Consider the following 20278-nt stretch of genomic DNA (forward strand, 5'->3'; position numbering starts at 1 on the left):
CGCCGCTGCCTCCGCTCCCCGGGCAGGAGTGAGAGGGGAAATTGAAGAGATCCGGGACCGGGAACCGCCAGGACCGCACCCTGCCCGTGTCCCAGCCTCCCAGCGCCCTCCCTCCCTCGCCTCCTCCCCGCGGAACCTGCCCCGGGCCGCCCGCAGCCTCCTCCCCCCGGCCGAGCCCCGCGGCCCGCAGCCCACCCCGACAGGGGTGCCTACAGCCACCTGCCCCCGGGGGCAGCCCCGCAGCCGCCCCGAAGAGCGCCCGGCACACCGCACACCCCCTCACCCCCCCCGGGGGTGTCCCGCGGGGGCTCCCCCGCGGTGGCGTGGGCGCGGGGTGCCACCCCCGGGGCTCCGGCCCCTGCCGCGCCGCCTGCTCGCCAGGGGCCCGGGCCTGCGGGCGGGGATCAAACAGAGCAGGGAGGCAGCTGGTTGAAATTTAACCACAATATTCTCGCTCCCCATTGTTTCCAGGGAGGCCCGATATTTCCACAACAGGATTATGGCATCTGATTAACTCGCTGAGACAACAATGAGGGGCTGGGATGGGCTTCCCCTTCTAGCTGCCAAAAGGGGAAAGTAAATACAACACCCTGATTTCAGGAGAGAGGGCTTGCAGGCTCCCCCCGGTTCTCCCCCAGCTATGTGCTGGGGAGGGGTCTGGCACAGCTCTGCTTGCACCCCCTCTGGCTCCCTAGGACCTTCCCAGGTGAGGCCAGAGCATTGGGATGCCCCCGCACACACAAGTCTCTCAGGGATGTCCCGTCACCAGCTCTTCAGCGGGCACAGGCCATGGGTCACTCCTAGGGACACACAGAGAGGCCAGGCTAGCACAGCCTGGCCGTCAGTCCGGCTCTGGCTGCAGGGCTGTGCTGGCCTCAGTGGGACCAAGCAACCTGGGCAAGAGGGATGCAGGCTGGGGAGCCAGCAGTAGCCATGGGCTTGGGATGCTGCTATCCAGTGGCCCCAGTGGCCCATTTCCTTTACAGGAACTGCAGGCAAAGTGCAGCTGGCCAGAGGTGTCTCCACAAGGTTTTCGTACTCAGTAGCCACACTCCATCAGGTTTTTGTACTGGTTTTGGTTCACCTCTGTGAAGTCCTGCCACTGTGCAGATTAGTGAGGCTGTCCCACTACTCCTGCACATGATGGAGCAAGAGTGTCTGGCCAGCAGCCCCAGGTCACCCCACTTCCCACATCTGTTCAGCTGATCCTTCCAGTGGAGCATCCTTAAGGACATCATCAGAAGAGAGAGCAGAGGGGATGTGTCACAGCACCACTCCTCATCCCTGCCCCTGGGTTCCCAGAAGGGGCAGTTCTTTGCACATCACAGGCACAAGAAAATTGGACGCTGGGCTAGGTCCACAGAATCCTCCAGGCAGGTTCATACTCCCACCAAAGGAATGAGCCCAGCTTCCCACCTTGTTCATCACTGCCATGAGGGAGTTGGGAACAGGATTGTCTGGGGTGGCGCTGGGTTCAGGGGATGCGGCGCATCCCCAGGCAGCAGTGCCCTATGGCTGCCAGTGACCAAACCCAGACCTCCAAATAACCTGTCAGCATGCAGCGTGCATGTCACACATGTCTGCCCCTCTCCCAGCAGGTCGGGACTGACAGCAGCCTTGCCCAGCCCTCACTGGTACGAAATTCATGTCCCACGGAGGCCTGGCGCTGCAGTCAGGGAGCTGAGTTTGTCCATGACAGCAACCCCTACCCATGCAGGGGCCCTGGCGTCCTGCATCGGCTCTGGCCACAGCGAGCAGTGACAGTGTCCTGTCACTGGGTGCAGAGTCCATCGCCTCCTCATGCAGCAAGGACCTGCTGGGCTGGCCCGGCTCCTGCACGGAACGTGGGACACAGGAGAATCACTCCCATTCATTAACAGCTCTGTGCTGATGAAGAGCAGCCCCGCAGCTCCAAGGACCCCTGGTACTGCCCCAGCCCCATTGCCCTGTGCTGGTGACAGGGGTGGCTCTGCAGCTGGGAAAGCTGCCCCAGGTCTCTGCAACCCCTTCCAGGGGAGCTCAGGCAGACTGTGGGAGCACCGCTGCCCACAGCGTCAGCATTCCCAATGCCAGCGCATGTCCCTGCCAGGCAAAGCCCGCTGTCACATGGGGCCCAGTGGAATAGGAGCCCCAGACACGATAGGGCAGGCAGGGCTGGGTGTGCGGGGAGGGGGCTAGACAGGGTCTGTGTAACCAGGAGGTGAGGGGGGACTTCTACTCAGGGAGCTGGCGAAAGGGACACTTGCTGCTGCAGCACTAGGTCACAGGGAGGAATTACCTTCCAGTGGAGGTGGGAGAGATGCAGTGTCCATCCCTATATGTGTGGCATCTCTCACAGCGCTCAGCGACTCCAAGGCACTGCTGGGATGCCTGGCCACCACGCACTGCTCCTGCCTGTGTCCCGACCGTGCCCAAGTCCCTCCTTCCTCTGCACCTCAGCTTTCCCCAGCACCGCATCCCCCTACCCCTGCCCTGAGTGGGTGGGCAGCATCCCGCAGACACCTTGCTGGGGTCCCAGGGCTGCTCAGGACAGGGGGCAGGGGGCTGGCAAAAGGCCCCACAGGGCTGCCCGGAGCCGGGTGCTGCGCAGGGCATGCGGGCAAGTGGGCAGCGGAGCCGGGCGATGCAGTCTAGGTGGTGCTATTTCTCTATTTTTGCACTGGACGGGTTTGGGATTTTCCTCTCCCTATTCGCTGCCTTGGTCGTCTTCTTCTCCTCTCTCTCTCTCTTTTTTTTTTTCTTTTCCTTTTCTAAAAATACTTGACAGCGATTGAAAGGTCCCTTTAATCGAGGCCACAGAGCCCTTATTAAGGGCACGGGTCGGGGTGCTGGGCCGTGCCCGGCATAACGGCTTCATTAAACCCTGCGAAAACTAATATTTATGGAATCAAATTTATGGAGGCCGAGGCCGAACTTGTGGCCTTTAATGTGTGTCGGGAGCTCAAATCCAGCCGGCTCCAGGGAGGAGGGGGTGGGGACAGGGAAGGAGACCCCAGTGGGACAGGATGGGACAATGAGTGGTGACACTCCCTGGAGCCAGCCGGCGGCAACCTGGGCCAGGGAGGCATCGGTGGCCCCGTGCTGAAGTCTGGGGGGCCAGGGTCCCTGTGGTGGCCTGGGGGGCATTGGCAGAGCTCTTTTTCCCACTGATGTCTTCACTCTCCTGCTTTTATCTACCCCCGTCCATGCTCCTGCAGCCCGACCTTCCCTTGCCTCGGGAGCAGGGTGAGTGGAGCGGGCTCTGTCCCTGCAGCAGGTCTTTACCCCCAGCCCATGCCCATCAGGGTGCCCGCCTGCCCCTGGGGCACAGAGCCGCAGGGCTCCCTGGGGGACTTACTCTGCAGCGGGACAGGGCTTTGAGCAATGCCCCTGCAGCATCCCTGGGGCTGGGACAGGCTCCCCTGAGCTGAGCAGCCCAGGGAGAAGCAGAGACACAGCTTGGGTGCAGCTGGTGATCAAGACAACCAGGGGATGCAGGTGCTGGTTTGAACCACTCGCACCCCTGTAGAGCCCACCAACCACTGGCATGGCCAGGATGGGAATGTGTCACCTGCCATGTGATGTCCCCTCAGCCCAAAGCAGACACATGAGCCAAATGCCCTCGTTGGGGTGATAAACCCTTCTCCTGCAGGTCCCAGCTTGCACCAGGGAGCAGCATGAACCCCAGACCCAGCAGCGAGCTGAGGGACCTGGCTTGGAACAGAGCAGCTCCCAGGCCAGGAGATGGAGCCCGCATGGGTGGAACAGAGGTTGCACCAGGGGACAACCTAGTGACAGAAGACACATGAAACATAAAGATGCTAAACTGCTGCCCTGGTCCTACCCAGCAGGCAGCGGGATCCTCCCCGGGGGCAAGTGCCCAGCAGGCAGACCCAAAGCTGCCAGGGTAAGAAGCTTGCAGATGGGAGAAGGCAGGATATGTAGCTACGGCTGTCGGCAGAAGCTCCCCATCCCATGGCTTCCACTTCTCACCACCCACCCTGCCCCATGCACTGCTCCCTTGGAGAGGAAATATAAAAAGCAACCAGCTGCTCTCACTCTGGGACTGGCCGGCCACAGCCCAGCAAAGGCCCTTTCATTCCCCTTCCACAGACACAGGGGCTGCTCCGGATGTTTTTGTTTCCCCCTTGCCGCCCGGGAGAGCAGGCAGCATGACTGCGGCCAGCCCAGCCCCGGGGAGCAGGGCAGCCGGGGGCACGGGTTCCTGCCCCAGGAGAGCGGCACTGCGGGCTGCAGCCTGCCTGCAGCAGTGCTGCCTGGCTCTCTGCCTGCTATTTTAGGACCTATTTGGGCACAGGAGTGGGGTCCTAGCCCCCACTAGACAAGGGTTGGAAGAGGAGAGCAGGGATTAAAGGGTGGGTGGATGGATGGACAGGGTGTGGAGGGGCAGAGGTGGTACTTTGTGTCCAAGAAGCATCTGTAACCTGCTCCATGGCTGCTCCCAGGCCTGGGAGCCTTCAGGGCTCAGTTGTCCCCTGCCCCTTGGAGGCCAGAGGATAGATAAACCCCATATCACCTGCCCACTAATGCTGGGGGAGCTGCCTGCATGTGGAGGGTGGCCCTTGGCGCAGCCAGGATGTCTTTGCCAACCTGCTGCTACAAGGGCTTCTCCTGGCTCCAGGCACAAGCACATGGTGTGTCCCTGCCATGGGACAAGGAGAACACAGGCTCCAGGCCCTCCAGCATGTTGTGCCCTCAGGATCTGGGGGTCCCCTCATGCACACCCCACCCCACATGCTGCTGCTCGGGGTGAGGCACAGCACGGGCTGGGAGCTGCTGTCCTGCCCCACGGCAATGATCTGCTGCCACCTCCTCACTGTCCAGAGCCACTGCAAGCTCCTAAGACAGCAGAACCAGCTGGAGGAGGACCCAGCAGCACCAGGGGCTGGACACTGCGGGCCCAGGGGGGACAGAGCAGGAGGAGAGGGATCTTACCCAGACACAGCTCTTTATTGCAAACCCCACAGCCCCGCTGGAGTCCCTGATGTCCCACACCCACCCGGCAGCATCCCTCCCACTCCCCCAGGTCCAGTGATGGCTCCATCACAGAGGAGCCTAGGCAAGCTCTGTACCGGGGAAGAGGCAGAAAAGAGGTTCCTGAGATACTGTTGAAGAGAGGAGATGCCCCATCACCCTGGTGGGAGACACTTTGGGAGGGGACCATGCCCCAGGCCAGGGTCTGTCGGGAGATGCAGGCAGGGAAGTAGAGGACGCATGGCTGCTCTGCACTGCCTCTCTTGGATGCTGGGGGGAGCAGAGACCCTCGGGGTGGGTGGCAGTGACCTTTCAACTGAAAAGTCCTTTCGCCTTCTTCGGCTTGGCCTTGGCTACTTGCAGCCGGAGCTTCTGAGCTGGGGAAGAGGCCGGCTGGAATCAAAGCAGAGGCAGCGTCAGTTCCCCCTGGGGGTTCACGCAGGATGGGTGTGCGTGTGCAAGCAGTGACACGCCCCCACCCCTGTGATGGTGTGCAAAGCACGCACACATGTGCAACGGACCCACACACTCCCTAGCCAGGACACATGGGGTAGGATGGGCTAGGAACTGAGCTGAGACCCCCAGCCCATCCTGGAGGGGCGCAGAGTTGGGATGTGAGGAGGGAAGGGAGGTGCAGGTCCCACCCTGCCATTGGTATGGAGAAGAGGTTTCCAGAGCTGCACTCACTGTGGTTCCCTCACTGGAAGATGCTGTTTCATCCTCCTGGGAAGGAGGCGGTGGATGGGGGTGCTCTGTGGTTTCTGCAGCGGGCGCCGGGCCCTCAGCGTCCTCTGGTACCAGCAGAAAGAGATGCAATTTGGGATTGAGATGAGGGAACACGTGGCATTGCCCAAACCCACACCAGGAATGGTACCTGGGTGGGGGAGCTCAGCCCATGGGGGAAAGCAAAGGGGGACAGTGTTGCATGGGGTGAGCTGCACCCAGGGCCCCACTTCCCCTGGGAAGGGGGAGGTCGGGTGCTTCAGGCTCTTCCCATTCCATGGCCACGGAACTCCTCACCTGAGTGCTGCCTTTTCCGAGCTTGCTTGGCCTCCTGCTGCGTCACTGCCATGTAGAGCTGCTGCAGAGCGGAGGAGAACGCCTGCCCCTCTCCCACACTGCAGATCTTGGGCAGGCTCTGCAGGAGACAGCAGAGGCACCGTCACCCTGCCAGGAAATCACTTGCCAGGAGACGGTTCCTGTCAGGACACCCTGCCACGGTGCCGCAGCGGGGCAGAGAAGGGACTGTGTATCCCTCTGCCCATCGGGCTCCATCTGCTTCACCCCAGGGACTGTGTCATGGCTCGTGGGGCAGCCAGCTCTGCACCGGGCAGGATGTGGCTGCTCCCCAGCTGTGCACACGCACACACACACATGTGCACACGCGCTTGTGCACACACCCGCACACCTGCTCTGGCCGGTGAGCTGCCTTCCCATTCAGAGGCAGACTGTAGAGGCTTGCGAGTCATTCATGAAACACCGGAGATAAGATCGCACAGGAAGGGCTGCGGCTTCCCCGGCGGGAGCGCTGCAGGGGCCGTGGCTGGCCGATAAGGACAGCGAGCCTTGGGCAGGGGCAGGACCTTGGCATGAGGTGGGGATGGGGAACCTCTGCCTGCCATGACTACCTCCAGCAATGACGACGTGGACAGCACAAGCTATCCCCGGTGGCCCCGTGGCAAATGAGGGTGACACGGTGGCAAGACGAGGGATATCCATATTTGCTCCCAGGCTGCCAGAGCTCCCTGCACACATTTTTGTCTCCATTTAAGCTTGATGCAAGGAAGTCCTCCCCTGCCAAGGCTGCGGGATGCCACCCTCACTCTCTGGGCCATGCCGATGTGCATGGGGGACCTTGGCTCTCATGACAGGGAGGCTGGCAGGCTGGGCAAGCGCTGTGCTCCACTGGGAACCTAACGGAGCACACGGCCAGAAAACAAACACATGCAGGGATTGGGAAATGTGTGTGTGCCCTGAAGGGACCGGCTGTGTGTGGGGTGCACGGGGCATGGTGTGGGTGCGTGTGTGTAGGTGAGTGTGAGTACGCGTGTGTGCGTGGGGCACTGTGTGCACAGACATGTGTGGCTCTGGGTGCGTGTGGCTGGTTGTGTGGCTGTGTGTGCATGTCAAAGGTCTGCACACTAATCTCTGCTCCGCTCCACACCCAGACAGCAGGAGAACAAAGTGTAACAGATAAGGCCGGATCCTCTCTGGGCCAGGGGAGCGAGGAGCGGATGGGGACGCTCAGACCCACTCAAGGCCAGAGTCCAAAGCCTGGCCCCGGCTTCCCAGTGGCAGAAAGGGCAGACTGAGCCCCCCTCGCTGCTCCCCACCGGCCAGGGAGGGAGGGTAGGGCTGATGCCAGGATGGGTTGGCTGATGGTCAGAAAGGTGCCCTCCCCGCAGGTCTCATCCCTCCTGCTGGAGCCGTGGGCATGAAAGGCCCCTCAGCTGTAGGACACGCATGCCACTGGGGTCTGCTTTTTGGCCAGCTTCTGTGCAGGACCTCCTGTGTCCCTGCCCACTGCCACAGGAGGGAGCGATGCTCTGGTCCCAGCACTCTGCCAGCATCCCCAGGATTGCTTGCCACTGGGCAAACACCCTTCCCAATGCCTCCTTGCCCAGCCTCCGAGCCCTGAGCTACACTGGCCCATGGCACGGTCCCAAGGAGGAGGAGGGATGCTGAGCACCTTGGACACCCTGGGGATGCTCTCGCCCTGATGTCTCAGCCCCACGGGGCCAGGGTTGCACCCAAGGTCACAAAAGCAGCATCCGAGGCCAGGAAGGCGACTGCACTTCAAAGGCAGAAGAGGGGCTGGCAACGGGTGGCCGACACAGCCCAGATCAAAGGCACAAGCTGGAGTCATAATTCAGAGAAAAGCAAACAGCAGCTCCCAGGAAAGCCGGGAACTGTGGTGGAGTGAGCAAAGTGTACTAGATAGCACTGTGCGGGTCAATGCCCCGGGAGGGCAGGAGAGTCCCCTGCAGAGCCACGCAGCCCTGGGTGCCACTACCCTGCTGCCCATCCCCTCCCCCCACCAGCGAGGGGTCCCCAGGGAATACCAAGGCAGTGGGGCAGGCTGTGCACCCAGACGTACGGTGCTGCCCACCCCCCTCCACTCCAACCCAGCCGGGACGATGGCTGCAGTGCAGGATGGCACCTGGGACATGCCCTGAACCTCGGGGCTGCCCAGGCTGCTTCTCTTCCCAGCATCCAAGTTGAGGATCCGGGCAGGGCGGCTGCTCTCTCGTTGCTCAGCCCCAGCTGCCCGGAGCCAACACAGCATCCCTATGGTGTCCCTGGGGACAAGGCAATGCTGTGGAGTGTCCATCGCGCTTGTAACCATCCAGTGTCCCAGAACCTGCACCCACGCACCCACTGGGATGGCACCCTGGGGAGACACTGGGAGAAGGGTGCCCAGTAGTCTCCCTGGGGAGGGATGGGCATCTGGGGTGGCACAGGGGTCTGCAGGTGCAGGGCACCCACTGCCCACACCTCCAGGAAGGGCCCAGCTCCAGCAAGCCTGGGGTGGAATTTGGGAGTCACCAGCCATCTCCTGCTGCTGCCCTTCCCAGGCTCAGAGCCATCGGGCCGCTGGAGCTGGCTCACGCCAGGAATGGGAGGGCCGCGCTTCACAGTCCTGGAGGGAAATGGGTTTATAACCAGAACTGGAAGCATTTCCCCGCAGAGCCGTGACTCAGCAGGGAGCAGAGCATGCTGTGCCAGCCACCGGCCACCTGATGGCCCCGGAGGCTGAGAGGGACAAGGAGGTGTCCCTAGAAGGGGCTGGGTGGGGGACAAGCCCTGGGTACCAGTGACTTTCCCCTCCCTCCTTGCCCCACTGCCCAGCACATCCCCAGGCTGAACCCCACCGCAATCAACTTGTCCCCACTGCGACATCAGCGCTGATCCCCCCGGTGACTTGTTTTTCGCTGATTACCCAGCTCTGGGATAAACATGATGCCAGAGGTCCGGGGCGTGGGACGAGCAGAGAGCTAGCACCCGCGGGAGCGCCGGCTGGGTTACCCCACGCAGCTCGCCGGGCACTGGGAGCGATACCCGGGGAACTGGCACGGCTTGCCCCACGTGTTGTGACTACCTGGCCACAAGGCCAAACGGGATGCCCTGGTATCAGGAGCAACTCAAGGCTGCGACAGCGGTGCGGGAGGCTCCGCTGCACACCCTGAACTGTGATTAGCCTGGCCGGGGGGGCTGCCTGTCGAAGGGAGCAAGTGCCTGACCTCATGCCAGGAGCAAGCTGTCTCGCTGGCAGCGTGCAGCGGTGGGGGCAGCTCACGGGGAGCTGGACTGCAGCCTCACTCGGTGCCCCTCACCCCGGAGGGCTCTGCTATGGGGCTGTACCCCAGCGTGGGGGGGCAGCAGGGCCAGTGGTGGGCAGGGTGCAGCACCCATCTCCCAGGCGTCCTGTCTTCACCTGCCCCTGCCCAGACTCCTTTCTCAAGAGGCTGTAAGAGATGGACATTTGGATGTCCTCTTGACAGCATGAGCAGGAGGGGCATGCCACCCAGCCCGGCACCATGCCACCAAAACAGAAGCATCACCTTCCCCTGGCCCAGGCCTTGGGGGGAGGTTTGCAGGCAGGCTGGACCACGCTGGGCCCCCGCGCCGATGCCAAGCACCAGAGTCTAAATCGGTCGTGCTCAAAGCTGGGGACTGACCCTTTCATTATCACACCAGACGTTCGAAGTGGTTACCAACATTCTTCACTACAAACCCCACATTCCTATTTTTTAATATATTTTTAACTGGAAAACAGAGCGAACGAGGCCTGTTTGGAAATTACAGCCTGGCTGCTGTGGCTTGTATGTCAGATCTGCCCACATTCCCGTGGCCAGCCTCAGCACATGCTCCACAGGGGCACACTTAATAATTCCTGCTGGGGCTGGGAGCCAAGGGGTGTGGGCCGGGGGGTGCATGGTTTCCCCGGGCTCCCCCCGCCAGCAGGCTCCGCGGAAGCGGCGTGCTGGAACGGCAGTCCGGGAATGGTGCACTGGCTCTCCGGCAATGGGCACGGCCGCCGCCGCGCTGGCACGGATGAAGCCTGGCGATGCTGCGGCAGCCCACGGCGGGCAGGGGAATGGCTCCATGGCCGGGGTGTTCCCGTGCCTTGTGGCCAGGCTGCCCTTGGCGGTCTCTCCTGCCGTGAGCTTTGTGCATGCTCCTGTGAACGGGGCTAGCATGGCTCACTGGATGCATGCTGGGCATCTCTGCCCTTGGTTGTGCCAGTGCCGGTCACGTTGGGGAGGGATCCACCCTGGGATCCAGGTAGATGAGCACCGATCTGTCCCACCTAGGCTGCTCACCCAGCCTCTGCCAGCAGCACTGGACCAAGGGATCCCACCCTCTGTCACGGGAGGACAGAGCTGCAGGGAGTTGAACTGCTCCCACTGGGCTGGGGTCAAGGGCAGGCAAATGGGCAGTTCATCCCCCCGTGATGGAGCAGGACACACCAGCCTGGCCTCCTACCCCAGCTCCCTGGTGTGGCAGTGACCCTCTCCCCCGGGGCAGAGCTGCTCCAAAGCACCCTGAGCTGCCCCAAAGCACCCTGAGCCACCCCACAGCGTACGTCGATGCCCGTTCCCAGCTCCTCCAGCCCTTGGACCTGAGCTTGCAGCAGTCCCTGGGGCACTGCGTACCCCGGTGTCAGACAGCTAAAGGACCTGCCCTGAGCTCGCACTGTCCCCATCGCCCCCTGCCACACATGGCCCTGGGGACGCACAGCAGCAGCAGCTAGGAGAGCTGGCGGTGCTGCCAGCCCGCCCGTGGAGCAGGCAGGGGCAGGATGGCCAGGGCTTCCCAGGCAGGGAGCCAGGCTGAGCACACCTGGCAGGAAGCGGTGGTGCCGGCAAGGGAAGGCAGCCTGAGAGCTGCCGAGAGGTGAAGGGGTCACCCCGGGGAAGAGCAGGCGGTGAGGCCAGGACGGCCGAGCATCCCAGCCCGACCCAGCCCAGCCCAGCCCGGCATGGCCCGGCACTCCTCCCAGCACTGCTCCAGCCCTGCTGCGGGCAATGTTTTCCTTTCCCTCTGACTTTCGGGGCCTTTCCAGCAAGCAAATATCAGGCACATAAAGAGCGGCACTGTGAGCAGAAGATGGAGTGAGAATGCTTGCCCGCGTCCCTCCGTAAGTGCTGTCTCACACTTCATCAAGGCAGCCTTTGCAAGTGAGGCACCCGCTTAACAACCAGCAGTCTATGCTGGCCGGCGACCGCAGCAGCCCCGCCGCTCAATACCCTTTTCTTTTCTCCTTGTGCTGTTTTCGCGGCTTGGGTTACAGCTTTTCTAGCAGATACTGAGTGGAGGGGCGCGGCGGCAGCGGGGGCTCTGCATTGTGGTGCCGCCACAGTGGGGTGGATGCAGGTGTGTCCCCCCGTGCAGGGATGCTGGGGGGGAATCCTGCCCACTCGCTGCTGCTTCCAGCTCCCAGGGATAAATCTAGGGGAAAGGCGGGTCGGCAGCAGCGCAGAGGTAGGGCAGGAGGTTGCAGCATCTCCTCCCCAACCACGCGAGGACCAGCCCACCACGAATAGACCGGGGCTTGGCAAAGGGCTGGTGGGAGGTGAGGGGCTCCAGCCCCCAGTGGACACAGCCCCTTATGCCATCACACCTGGAGACAGGCCATCCCACTGTGCTACCCAGCAAACCCATGGGCATCTGAGCCCTCCTGCGGTCCAAGCGCCAACGAACTCCCTGAAAAAAGAGTGGGGTTCAGAGAGCAGCCCTTGCTACAGGCACCAGCCTTGCCTCCCTGCAAGAAGTTGGGCATGGCTGCCCAGAGGCTGGGAGCAGCTGCTCGTGGCACCCCCAGCTCCATCCTGACCATGGACACTTGTTCTCCTGTCCAGTAGACCATGGGGCAGCAGCAGGAGAGCCTTCAGGGTGGCTGGCATTGGGTGCCAGTTTCACAAGGGAGCTGGGAATGGAGGATTCCCTGAAGAGCAGCAGCTCCCGGCATGCCAGAACTTGTGAGGACTTGCCGCTGGCTTCCAGGAAGGCAGAGCCACAAGCTGATGGCACCCTACAGGCATCACCTCTGCCAACCCAGGCCACTGATGACTTGGGGTGCCTTCTCCAGGGGCCAGTTGCAGCCAGCGGAGGGCCTAGGCAAGCCCAGGAGCAGCAGACATGGAGACCTGGTGGCCAGGGTTCCTCCTGTCCCAGGAGGACAGCTCAGGGACCTCTCTTCTCTGCGAGGAAGCTGGGTGGCTCACACTGCCTTGTTATTGTAGGGTGGCTCGGTGAAGATGGACACATCACCCGGGCTTATTATTGTAGGGTTCCTCCGCAAAGCGTGCCAGCTCATGCAGGTTTATTATTGTCTGTCCAGGAAAGCTGGACACATCGCGCTGGTTTGTTATTGTAGGGTTGCTCAGGAAGGCCAGCCAGCTCATCCCAGCTTGTTATTATTGCGCAGGGCTCATGGGGGGCTGGAAACTTCCTGCAAAGTGGGGTGACGGAAAGGGAGCCACACCTGGTGAATCACAAGGATGCTGTGTGGCGATAAGGGACAGCGAGGGCTGGGATCCAGCACCCCGGCTCCACCCGGCAAGGATGGGCCACTCATTCATGGGCACAAACACTCGTGGCTCCCTTGGGACATGCGGGGCAGTGGGGCTGGTGGAGGCAGCAGGAGCATGGGTCAGGGCTGGTGACTGGCAGAGCAGCCCGCAGACCCCTCGAGAAGCAAAATCTGGGGGTGGCGGGGGGAGAACCGTGGGGATGCTGCACCCAGGCACACAAGGAATTAGCTGAGCAAACAGGGCCCGGAGCGGAAGCTGGTGCTGAGCCAGGTGGGATTAGGGGCTTTGGGGGGAATCTGGGTGCGTTCAGGACTGGGCTGAGCGGGAGGCAGCGGCCGCTCCACCCCGGCGGCTTTGCAGTTCCTCCCACCCAAGCATGGGTGCAGCCAGAGGGACAGTCCCCAGGGATGCTGCCCCATCGTCACCCGAAACTGCAGCAGGAAGCATTGCTGCTTGGGGCAGGGGGGCAGCAGGGCTTGCCCCCGGGCTGGCTCAGGTGACTTCCCAGGCGCACGGCCCCAGCAGGGCTGGGTCCGACATGCCCCAGCAGCCCTGGCACCGCCACTGGCGCAGCCACTGAGTCACCATCACTTCCCCTTGCTCCGCGACAGCCCGTGTTTCCCAACCCCTGGCAGACCACTGGGTTCTCTGCAGGCAGTGCCCAGCTGTGCCAGGTGCCCAGGTGTCCCCAGGCAGTGCCCAGCTGTGCCAGGTGCCCAGGTGTCCCCAGGCAGTGCCCAGCTGCTCAGTGCAGATGTTGGTCCCCAGCCAGGCAGGAGGATGGAGTGTCAGGCAAGCTCTCTGCATGCAGCAGTGGCGGCAGGAGGCCAGGCTTCCCTGTGAGCACACAGCCCCTTCATTCATGGCAAAAAATAACCCCCCGGGGTGTGGTCCAGCCTGGAAAAGCCCCCTCCAGCCCTGGCCAGCCCATGTTTATTCAGCACGGGGCGGGGGGGGACGCGCTGCCCTCCCCCTGCCCGCCATCCCTGCGCGCCATGTCCCTGCCAGAGCGGCTGCTCTTGGACACGATTCCCTGGGTCCCCCCCCGGCCAAAACATACAGGCTGGGGCGGGGGGGATGGCAAACCCCTAAAAAGCGCCGGGTTTGTCTCCGGGAGGAGCAGCCCCCGGTGATGTCATGAGAGTTTGCGAGTGGCCACATGAAAGGGACTCGCTGCCCAGGAAATCCACGGGCCCGCGCTCCACCAGACAAGCCAGCGATTCTTTAGTGGGCCGGGAAGGAAACCTTGGAGAGCCCAAGCCAAGCCTGCCCTTGCCTCGGGGACAGAGCCTGCCACCAGTCCCATGGCCCCCCAGGGTCCCCAATCCTGCTCCACAGTCCCCCTGTATCCCAGTCTCAGCATCTACAGTTCACAGCAGCCCAATCCCTGCCCCCAAATTGGTACCCCTGGGTACCAATGCCTGCCCTGCAGTCCCCAGGGCACCAAGCCTCACTCCGTAGTCTTCCAGCATCCTAATCCCTGCTCTGCAGCTTCCAGAGTCCAGACCCCTGCCCACAGGCCCCAGACTCTCTCTCTTTGCTGCCTGGGGGGCAGCACCCCCATTTCCATGGTGATCCATCAGGCTGGGAGCAGCAGGTGATTTAGGGCCAGGTGGTGCTGCCACCAGACAACGGGGATGCAGTGGGGCAGGGGATTCTCTTTCGTGAGGGATTATGCTGGGGACAGCTGGGAACACACAGACGCAGCCCCCCCAGCCCCCTTCCCAAGAGCTGGCCGGGATCTCGCCCCACTCCAGCGGGCACTGCAGACACGGGCTCTGAAACTGAATCTGCTGCCCAGGGTTCCCCCTCCCCATTTCCCACGGGCGTAGGACACAGCGGCTGGAGCGATGGGGAGGCTCTGCCTTCCTCCTCCTCCCCATGCAGGAGGCACCCCTGCACTCCCATTCAAGCCCAGAGTCCCAGCTCTGCACCTCACTCTGCCCTGCACGTCCCAGCCCCACCATGGATCCCACGCTGCATGGGAATTGGTGACGGCGCTGCCTGCCCTGCCCCATCGCTGCCTGCAGCCCCGAAAGAGCTGAGTGGCAGGTGAAGATCAGGGTGGTTTTGACTTCATGCCCCCAACGCCTCCCATGTACCATGTTAGGAGGCTGCAAGGATCCAGCCCGTCCACCTGCAACTTGCCCTTGGAGACACTCTCCTGCTCCATCTCCCCCCGCACAGGCACAAGGTGAGAAAACCCCTCTGTGCCCCCAAAGGTGCCTGGGAGCCAGTGTATGCCCCAGGCTGGTGCTGCAGCACATGGGGACACCAGCTGGGAAATCCTCCACGGAGCAATGGGCACGGGGGTCTTCACGGCACGGTGTTGGGACGGAGAGCTCTTTGGGGCCAGCTGAGTGGTGACAAAAGATCCCGTGACTGAGACCCTGCTGTCCTCAGCAGACAGAGGCTTTTTGAAAAAGGGCCAGCTCCAAGCAGATCACAGCCTGGGCCATCTAGGGTGTGGGGAATCTCCATCCTGCTGGGACCCCAATCCAACCATGACAGCGCTGGGCTCACAGAGGGGACAGGGCCAGCGGAGAGGAGACAGGAGCCCCCAGCGTCAGCGCAAGGCTTGCAGGGCTGTTCCCTCTCCTCGACAGGACTGGGGTGGGATATTTGCTCCCGCTGCCCCTGTCCCAGCAAAGAGAGGGGACTCAGTCTCTGGGACTGTCAATCAGCCACCTTTCACCAGAGCTAAAAATGCACTCTCAGAAGGAAAACAAAATAAAAACACAAAACAAAACAGAGAGGTGAAAAATTCCTTGACATTTCTCTCCTGCAAGTCCCCAGGGCCAGCAGAGAGGCGAGAGCCCCCGGAGTTTGTCAAGCAAACACTTTCACACCCTCGGCCACGCTCGGCACGCTGCCGCTGGAATGCCAAATATATATTTAAGCCCTGCTCATCAAAGGAGTCTGTTCGGAGTCGGTCTCGGGCAACGTGCATGTGGGTTTGGCCCAGAGAGAAAACCAGAGACGCTGAGAACATTTCTTGGGGATGGGAGACAGCTCGCGTACACACACACACACGCGCGCGCGTGCGCACGCGTGAGATAAATGACAACCTTCAAGGTCGTGTGGCTGTAAGGTCGCTGGCTGGGCACGAGATACCTGCCCGCTGCTGCACTCACCCTTATCAGCTCCTGTCGCACCACGGGGGTGGGGATGTTTAGGCTGGAGGGAGGCCAGCAGCCATTCTGCATTCCAGCGCACTATAAACTTTGTCAAAGCTAAATGAGCTCAGCCAACAAAGCTGGGGTCTGGGGAAACAAGCAGGAAGCGACACTCTGGGAGAGGACAAGCTTTCAGGGACACGGAGGGCTGACCGGGTCTGTGCACCCTGTGAGGAGGTGATGAGTATCCTCAGCCTGGGCACAGCACTGTGCAATAGGGAGGCGCAGATACAGCGTTCCTGCAAATCCAGGGTTGGTGCTTGCCAGGGCGCCATGGCATCCCCGGCTGCTGCACGGATCCTGCTCTGCCTCCCCCCGGCACTAGCTGCACCAGGCAGCCAGCCCCAGCCCTCTCGCAGGGCACTGCTGCTCATCTGCTGCCAAACCACCCTTGGCCCCTTGCTTGGAGAAGCTGAGGGCAGGGGGATGCTGGCTGCAACTGCCCCACACTGTGCTGCCCCACGGCTCCTCCTCCCAGCCATGGCTTTGCTGGAATGAGCTGTCTGGGCACCACAAGGAGAACTCTGGGGGGGACGCTGCAAAGGGGAGAGCCCTTCTGCATGGACCACTCCTGTTCCTCAGCTCCTTCCCTTGGGAGCATCCCCTTGGTTTGCTGCAGACAGCCCAGGGACCTATGCCCATCTCATGGACTACCTCAGAGCTGGAGAGACAAGGGAGTCTCTGCCTTCCTCCTCTTCTATATGGGGTTTGCTCCCAGCCATGGCAGTGCCGTGGCATTTGCAAAGCCCCAGTGCTGCCTGCAGACCTGAGATGCTCCTGCCCCATCTCTGTGGCAGGGCCACGCACAGGATGGAGGGCAGGGCAGGAGCTCCGTCTCCAGAGACGATGGGCCAGGCTTTCCCCTCTCTGCCATTGCTCCAGACAGGAGCAAAGAGGTCTCAGCCTAAATCTCCTGTCTAATCCCAGCTGACAGAGCTGCAGGTCGGGTTCTGGCCAGGGGCCGGAGCTGGCCAGGGCAGGAGAGATCATTGCCACGAGCAAACAGAGCACGCCGGCGCTGTGAAATTAGGCATTACGCGCCTGTTGCCCGTGGTAGGATCGGCCCGTCAGGCTGCTGCAGAGCCACTCTGGTTACGGCAGGGGTTATCCCGGCACCGGCGGGGCCTGACCCTGCACAGTCATGCCCCCCAACCCGGGTTCATCTCCAGGTGAGGGGAGGGACTGCTGAGCTGCGAGTTGGGTTTCAGGCACCTGCTGCTAATAAAACACTCTGTCAGGGCACCTTTGCCCTCTCAGTCCTTGGAGAGAGGGATGGGGTCCCTGCGGTGCTGCTGTGGGGGCACAGAGCGCTGGGGGAGCCAGGAGCTGTGGCCCCAACCCTGCCCCATGCTGCACCCCTCCACCTGGATGAGCAGACCTCCGCTTGCTACTGCAGCCCCATCCATCTCTGCCCTGCCAGGTTCAGCCACTGCAGCCCAAGTCACTGCTCATTTTCAAGGGCAGGGATCCCAGCCTGTGCCGGGAGTGTGATGCTCCAAGCCCCACCGCTCCCCCGGGGGCGATGAGAAGCAGAGACCTCCCCCGGCTCCAGCGACTGCTGCTTTTTCCAGCCCCCTGCCCACTTGTCACGCTGCTCTCTCCATTCGGGCTTGCCTTGCTCTGAAGGGTTCACCCACCCCTTGCCATCTCCAGACAGCAAAACCATGCCCTTTGGCTAAATATAGGGTTTTTTAAAAGCCTCACCATTTTCATCCCTATTTTTCTAGGCGTTTTCTTCCATGCAGCACTATCTGTCATCAGCAGCACTGGAAAACAAGGTACACAGGGCGCCTGCTTGCAGCTCCCCTGTGCTCATGTCAAACCTCATCCGTCTGTAGTCATTCTCTCCTGGACCACCATCACCTTCCAGTCTAAAAATTGGTTTAACCTTATCCATAATAACATGCTCCAATATATTGTCTTCTATATGGTGCCAGGCTAGAAAATCCTCCTCCCTAACTTAATCCCCTGCCATCCCCGTGGCCCTGCTCTTTGCCAGCCTTAAAGACATCAGAGGTCTCGGCAAGCCTGACCGTGCTGGCTCCTGCCCCTGCTCCCTCTTGCCGGGCCCCGGCTCTGGGTGGGGCTGCTGGCTGCCTGGGGGGCCAGTTTCCAGAGCTGCTGGGCCACTGTGCAGGAGGACTTTCTCCCTCCCCAGCCAGGTCTTTCTGCAGCCTCAGGGGAATGGGGGACCTCTACACCCCCCCCCCCCCCGTGCTGCTGTCAGCTGCCATTGTCTCAAGACACGAGCTCGTCACTGGCAGTGATGTTCGGGGAGCTGTTTCTTTGCTCCCCAACAATACCATCTCCCTCAGGAGCCCCAAAACAGCATGAGCAGGGTCCCCCCAAATCCCCTGCCTCCAGGAGCTGAGGCTGGGAGAGAACCTCTCCGAACACCTGGAAACAACAAAGGCAGCTCTCAAAGCGGATGCCAGAGCCAAGGCAAGGGCTGGGCTGCTCCTCGCCCTGCCTGGGCTGGCTCCTGGAGCTGGTACCCGCAGCCCACTCCCTCCTACCAGGCTGCACATCTGCAGCCTCCACCCTCGCAGGAGAGCAGGAATCAATTACAGGGCTGGCAAAGGCAAGGCTGCTCCGGGGCTGGCGAGCGGCACCAGCTCCAGCGGCCGCAGAGCACATGGCGCGGCATCGGAGGCAGCCCGCCGGCCGGCCCCACGCCTGGACTGAGCGCACATGTGCCACTGGCTCATGGGGAAGATGCAGGGGAACCACTTGAAAGCCATGGTATGAAAGCGCTGGTAAACCAGGGCCACTCCTCTGCTCCTCCGGCTCCGCATGCTATTTATAGTGCTCTGGGTGCCCACCCTGGGGGGGAGTTCAACCCCTGGGGTGCAGACTTCTGCCAAACCAGCTCTCTTCTCTGCCGTGCAGCTCCCCAGACTCCCAGCAAGGTCTGCGAAAGGTCCTGGACCCACCTGATAGCTCTTAGGGTGGGCTGTCCCAGATGGGTTAGGACCCAGCCAGCCACAGGGATTCACAGCACGGCCGCATTAGCCTGCACTGGAGGGGCCAGACTGCGTGCAGGACCCTCGGACAACCAGCATGTACAGCAGGAATATACGGACAAGCCCCACCACACTGGTCTGGAGACAAGGAAAGACCCAGCCAAACCACAGTCACTCCTTGGAGCCCCACCGTCAGTAACCCCAGGTGGCTGCAGCTGGGTTGGGGGGAGATGTCCATGCTCTCGCCAGTGGCAAAGGGAGGGCTGGGTGGAAAGGCTGTGGGGATGCTCCCCTCAAGCTTGTAGGCTGGTTTCCTTATTGCATGAGAGGGTGTCAGGCCTCAGCCCCATGTCCCAGCACCCAGCACCTCCTAGACATTTGTGGGGACCTCTTGAGTCACCACAGGCAGGGGAGAGCCGAGCTTGCACTGGTGAAATGTGATTCTACCAACCTACACCCCGCGAGGGCTGCCGGAGGGCTTCAGGGAAGGTGGGCAGTGAGGAAGAGAAGCTGTGCCATGCCCTCAGCATCTCCTGAAGCATCGGCCCTTCATCCTCTCCTCCTGCCAAGCAGCATGCACAAGCACAGCTCTGCATCCAACTCCAGCTCGGCCGGCTGTGGCATAGCAAGAGCAAGCTGCAGGGAGGGATGCCGGCATCCCTTGTGATGTGGCCCAGGGGGGTCACAGCCACCAGCGACCGCAGGACAGGGGAACACGCAGACCTCTCTGATGGTCTCTGCAGCACAGACACCCACTGCTTGCAGCCCCATGGCGCAGGACAACCACTGCGGTGGTGGTGGCAGCTGGGGGATGAGCCAGGCAAACACCAGATCGCCAGGTCACACCGTGACAGCCGGAACAAGGACCCAGGCACCTGGGGGAGCAAATGTAGCTGTAGCCTCCTCACCCCCCCCCAGCAGAGGTGCGGGGGCTCCTGGCATCTCCTGAGGGCTGTGGGGCGAGGATGCTGCTCGCACAGCCCAGACCTGTGGTGACCCCCGGGGTGGGGGGGGTAGGACCACACCAATCAGGAGCAGGTGGCTGCTGCTGGCTCTCCCCCAGCCAGAGGCGGAGGAGGAGCTAAATTTATTACACCAATATGTGGGCAGCAGGAGGAGACCGGGGGGCTCCTCCAGTCCGTCTGCCCCATGCACGGCGCATGTCCCACCACCCTCCTCGGCGCTGGTGTGGCCAACCCTGCCCTGACACCGGTGACGGGAACAGAGCCCTTCTGGACCGTCTCTTTGGCACCCACATGTCCTGATGACTGGCCCCAAGCGGACCCAAGTCCTTCCTCCCCCGACCACAGAGGGGAAAGTTTCCAAATTAAAAACCTAAAACTGGCAACAAGGTGCCCATGGCAGGAACCTTTTAAACTGGCCATTAAAGTTTATAAGTTAGACGGGCACCAGGAGCAAACGGCAGAGCTGCAGGAAAACAGCCGCCCCTCCTCGGGCAGCCTAACCACGGCTGTCCCCAAAGCCGCAGGGCTGACGTCACGGCATGACTTCACCTCCATCACCCACTGCCTGGCCGGCCCCAGCCCCGTGTTTACCCCTGCCCGTCCCCGCCGCTGTCCCTCGCAGCCCGCTTTTCTCTTTGAGGTCAGTCGGCAGCCCCGGGGCC

General features: G+C 62.1%; 1 protein-coding gene across 1 annotated transcript in view; it reads right to left on the bottom strand.

Annotated features, from left to right (window-relative positions):
* Positions 1-4975: 4975 nt before the first annotated feature.
* The window catches only part of LOC129208309 (non-homologous end-joining factor 1-like), a 50830-nt gene continuing 35527 nt past the window's right edge, over positions 4976-20278 (bottom strand). The window contains exons 6-8 of the mRNA XM_054830815.1: positions 5995-6112; positions 5662-5765; positions 4976-5367 (exon numbers count right to left, since the gene is read on the bottom strand). Of these exons, the coding sequence (XP_054686790.1) occupies positions 5287-5367; positions 5662-5765; positions 5995-6112 (303 nt within the window). The 3' untranslated portion in view covers positions 4976-5286. The remainder of the gene's footprint in view (positions 5368-5661; positions 5766-5994; positions 6113-20278) is intronic.

This window comes from Grus americana, chromosome 6, assembly GCF_028858705.1.
Source record: "Grus americana isolate bGruAme1 chromosome 6, bGruAme1.mat, whole genome shotgun sequence".
NCBI lineage: Eukaryota > Metazoa > Chordata > Aves > Gruiformes > Gruidae > Grus > Grus americana.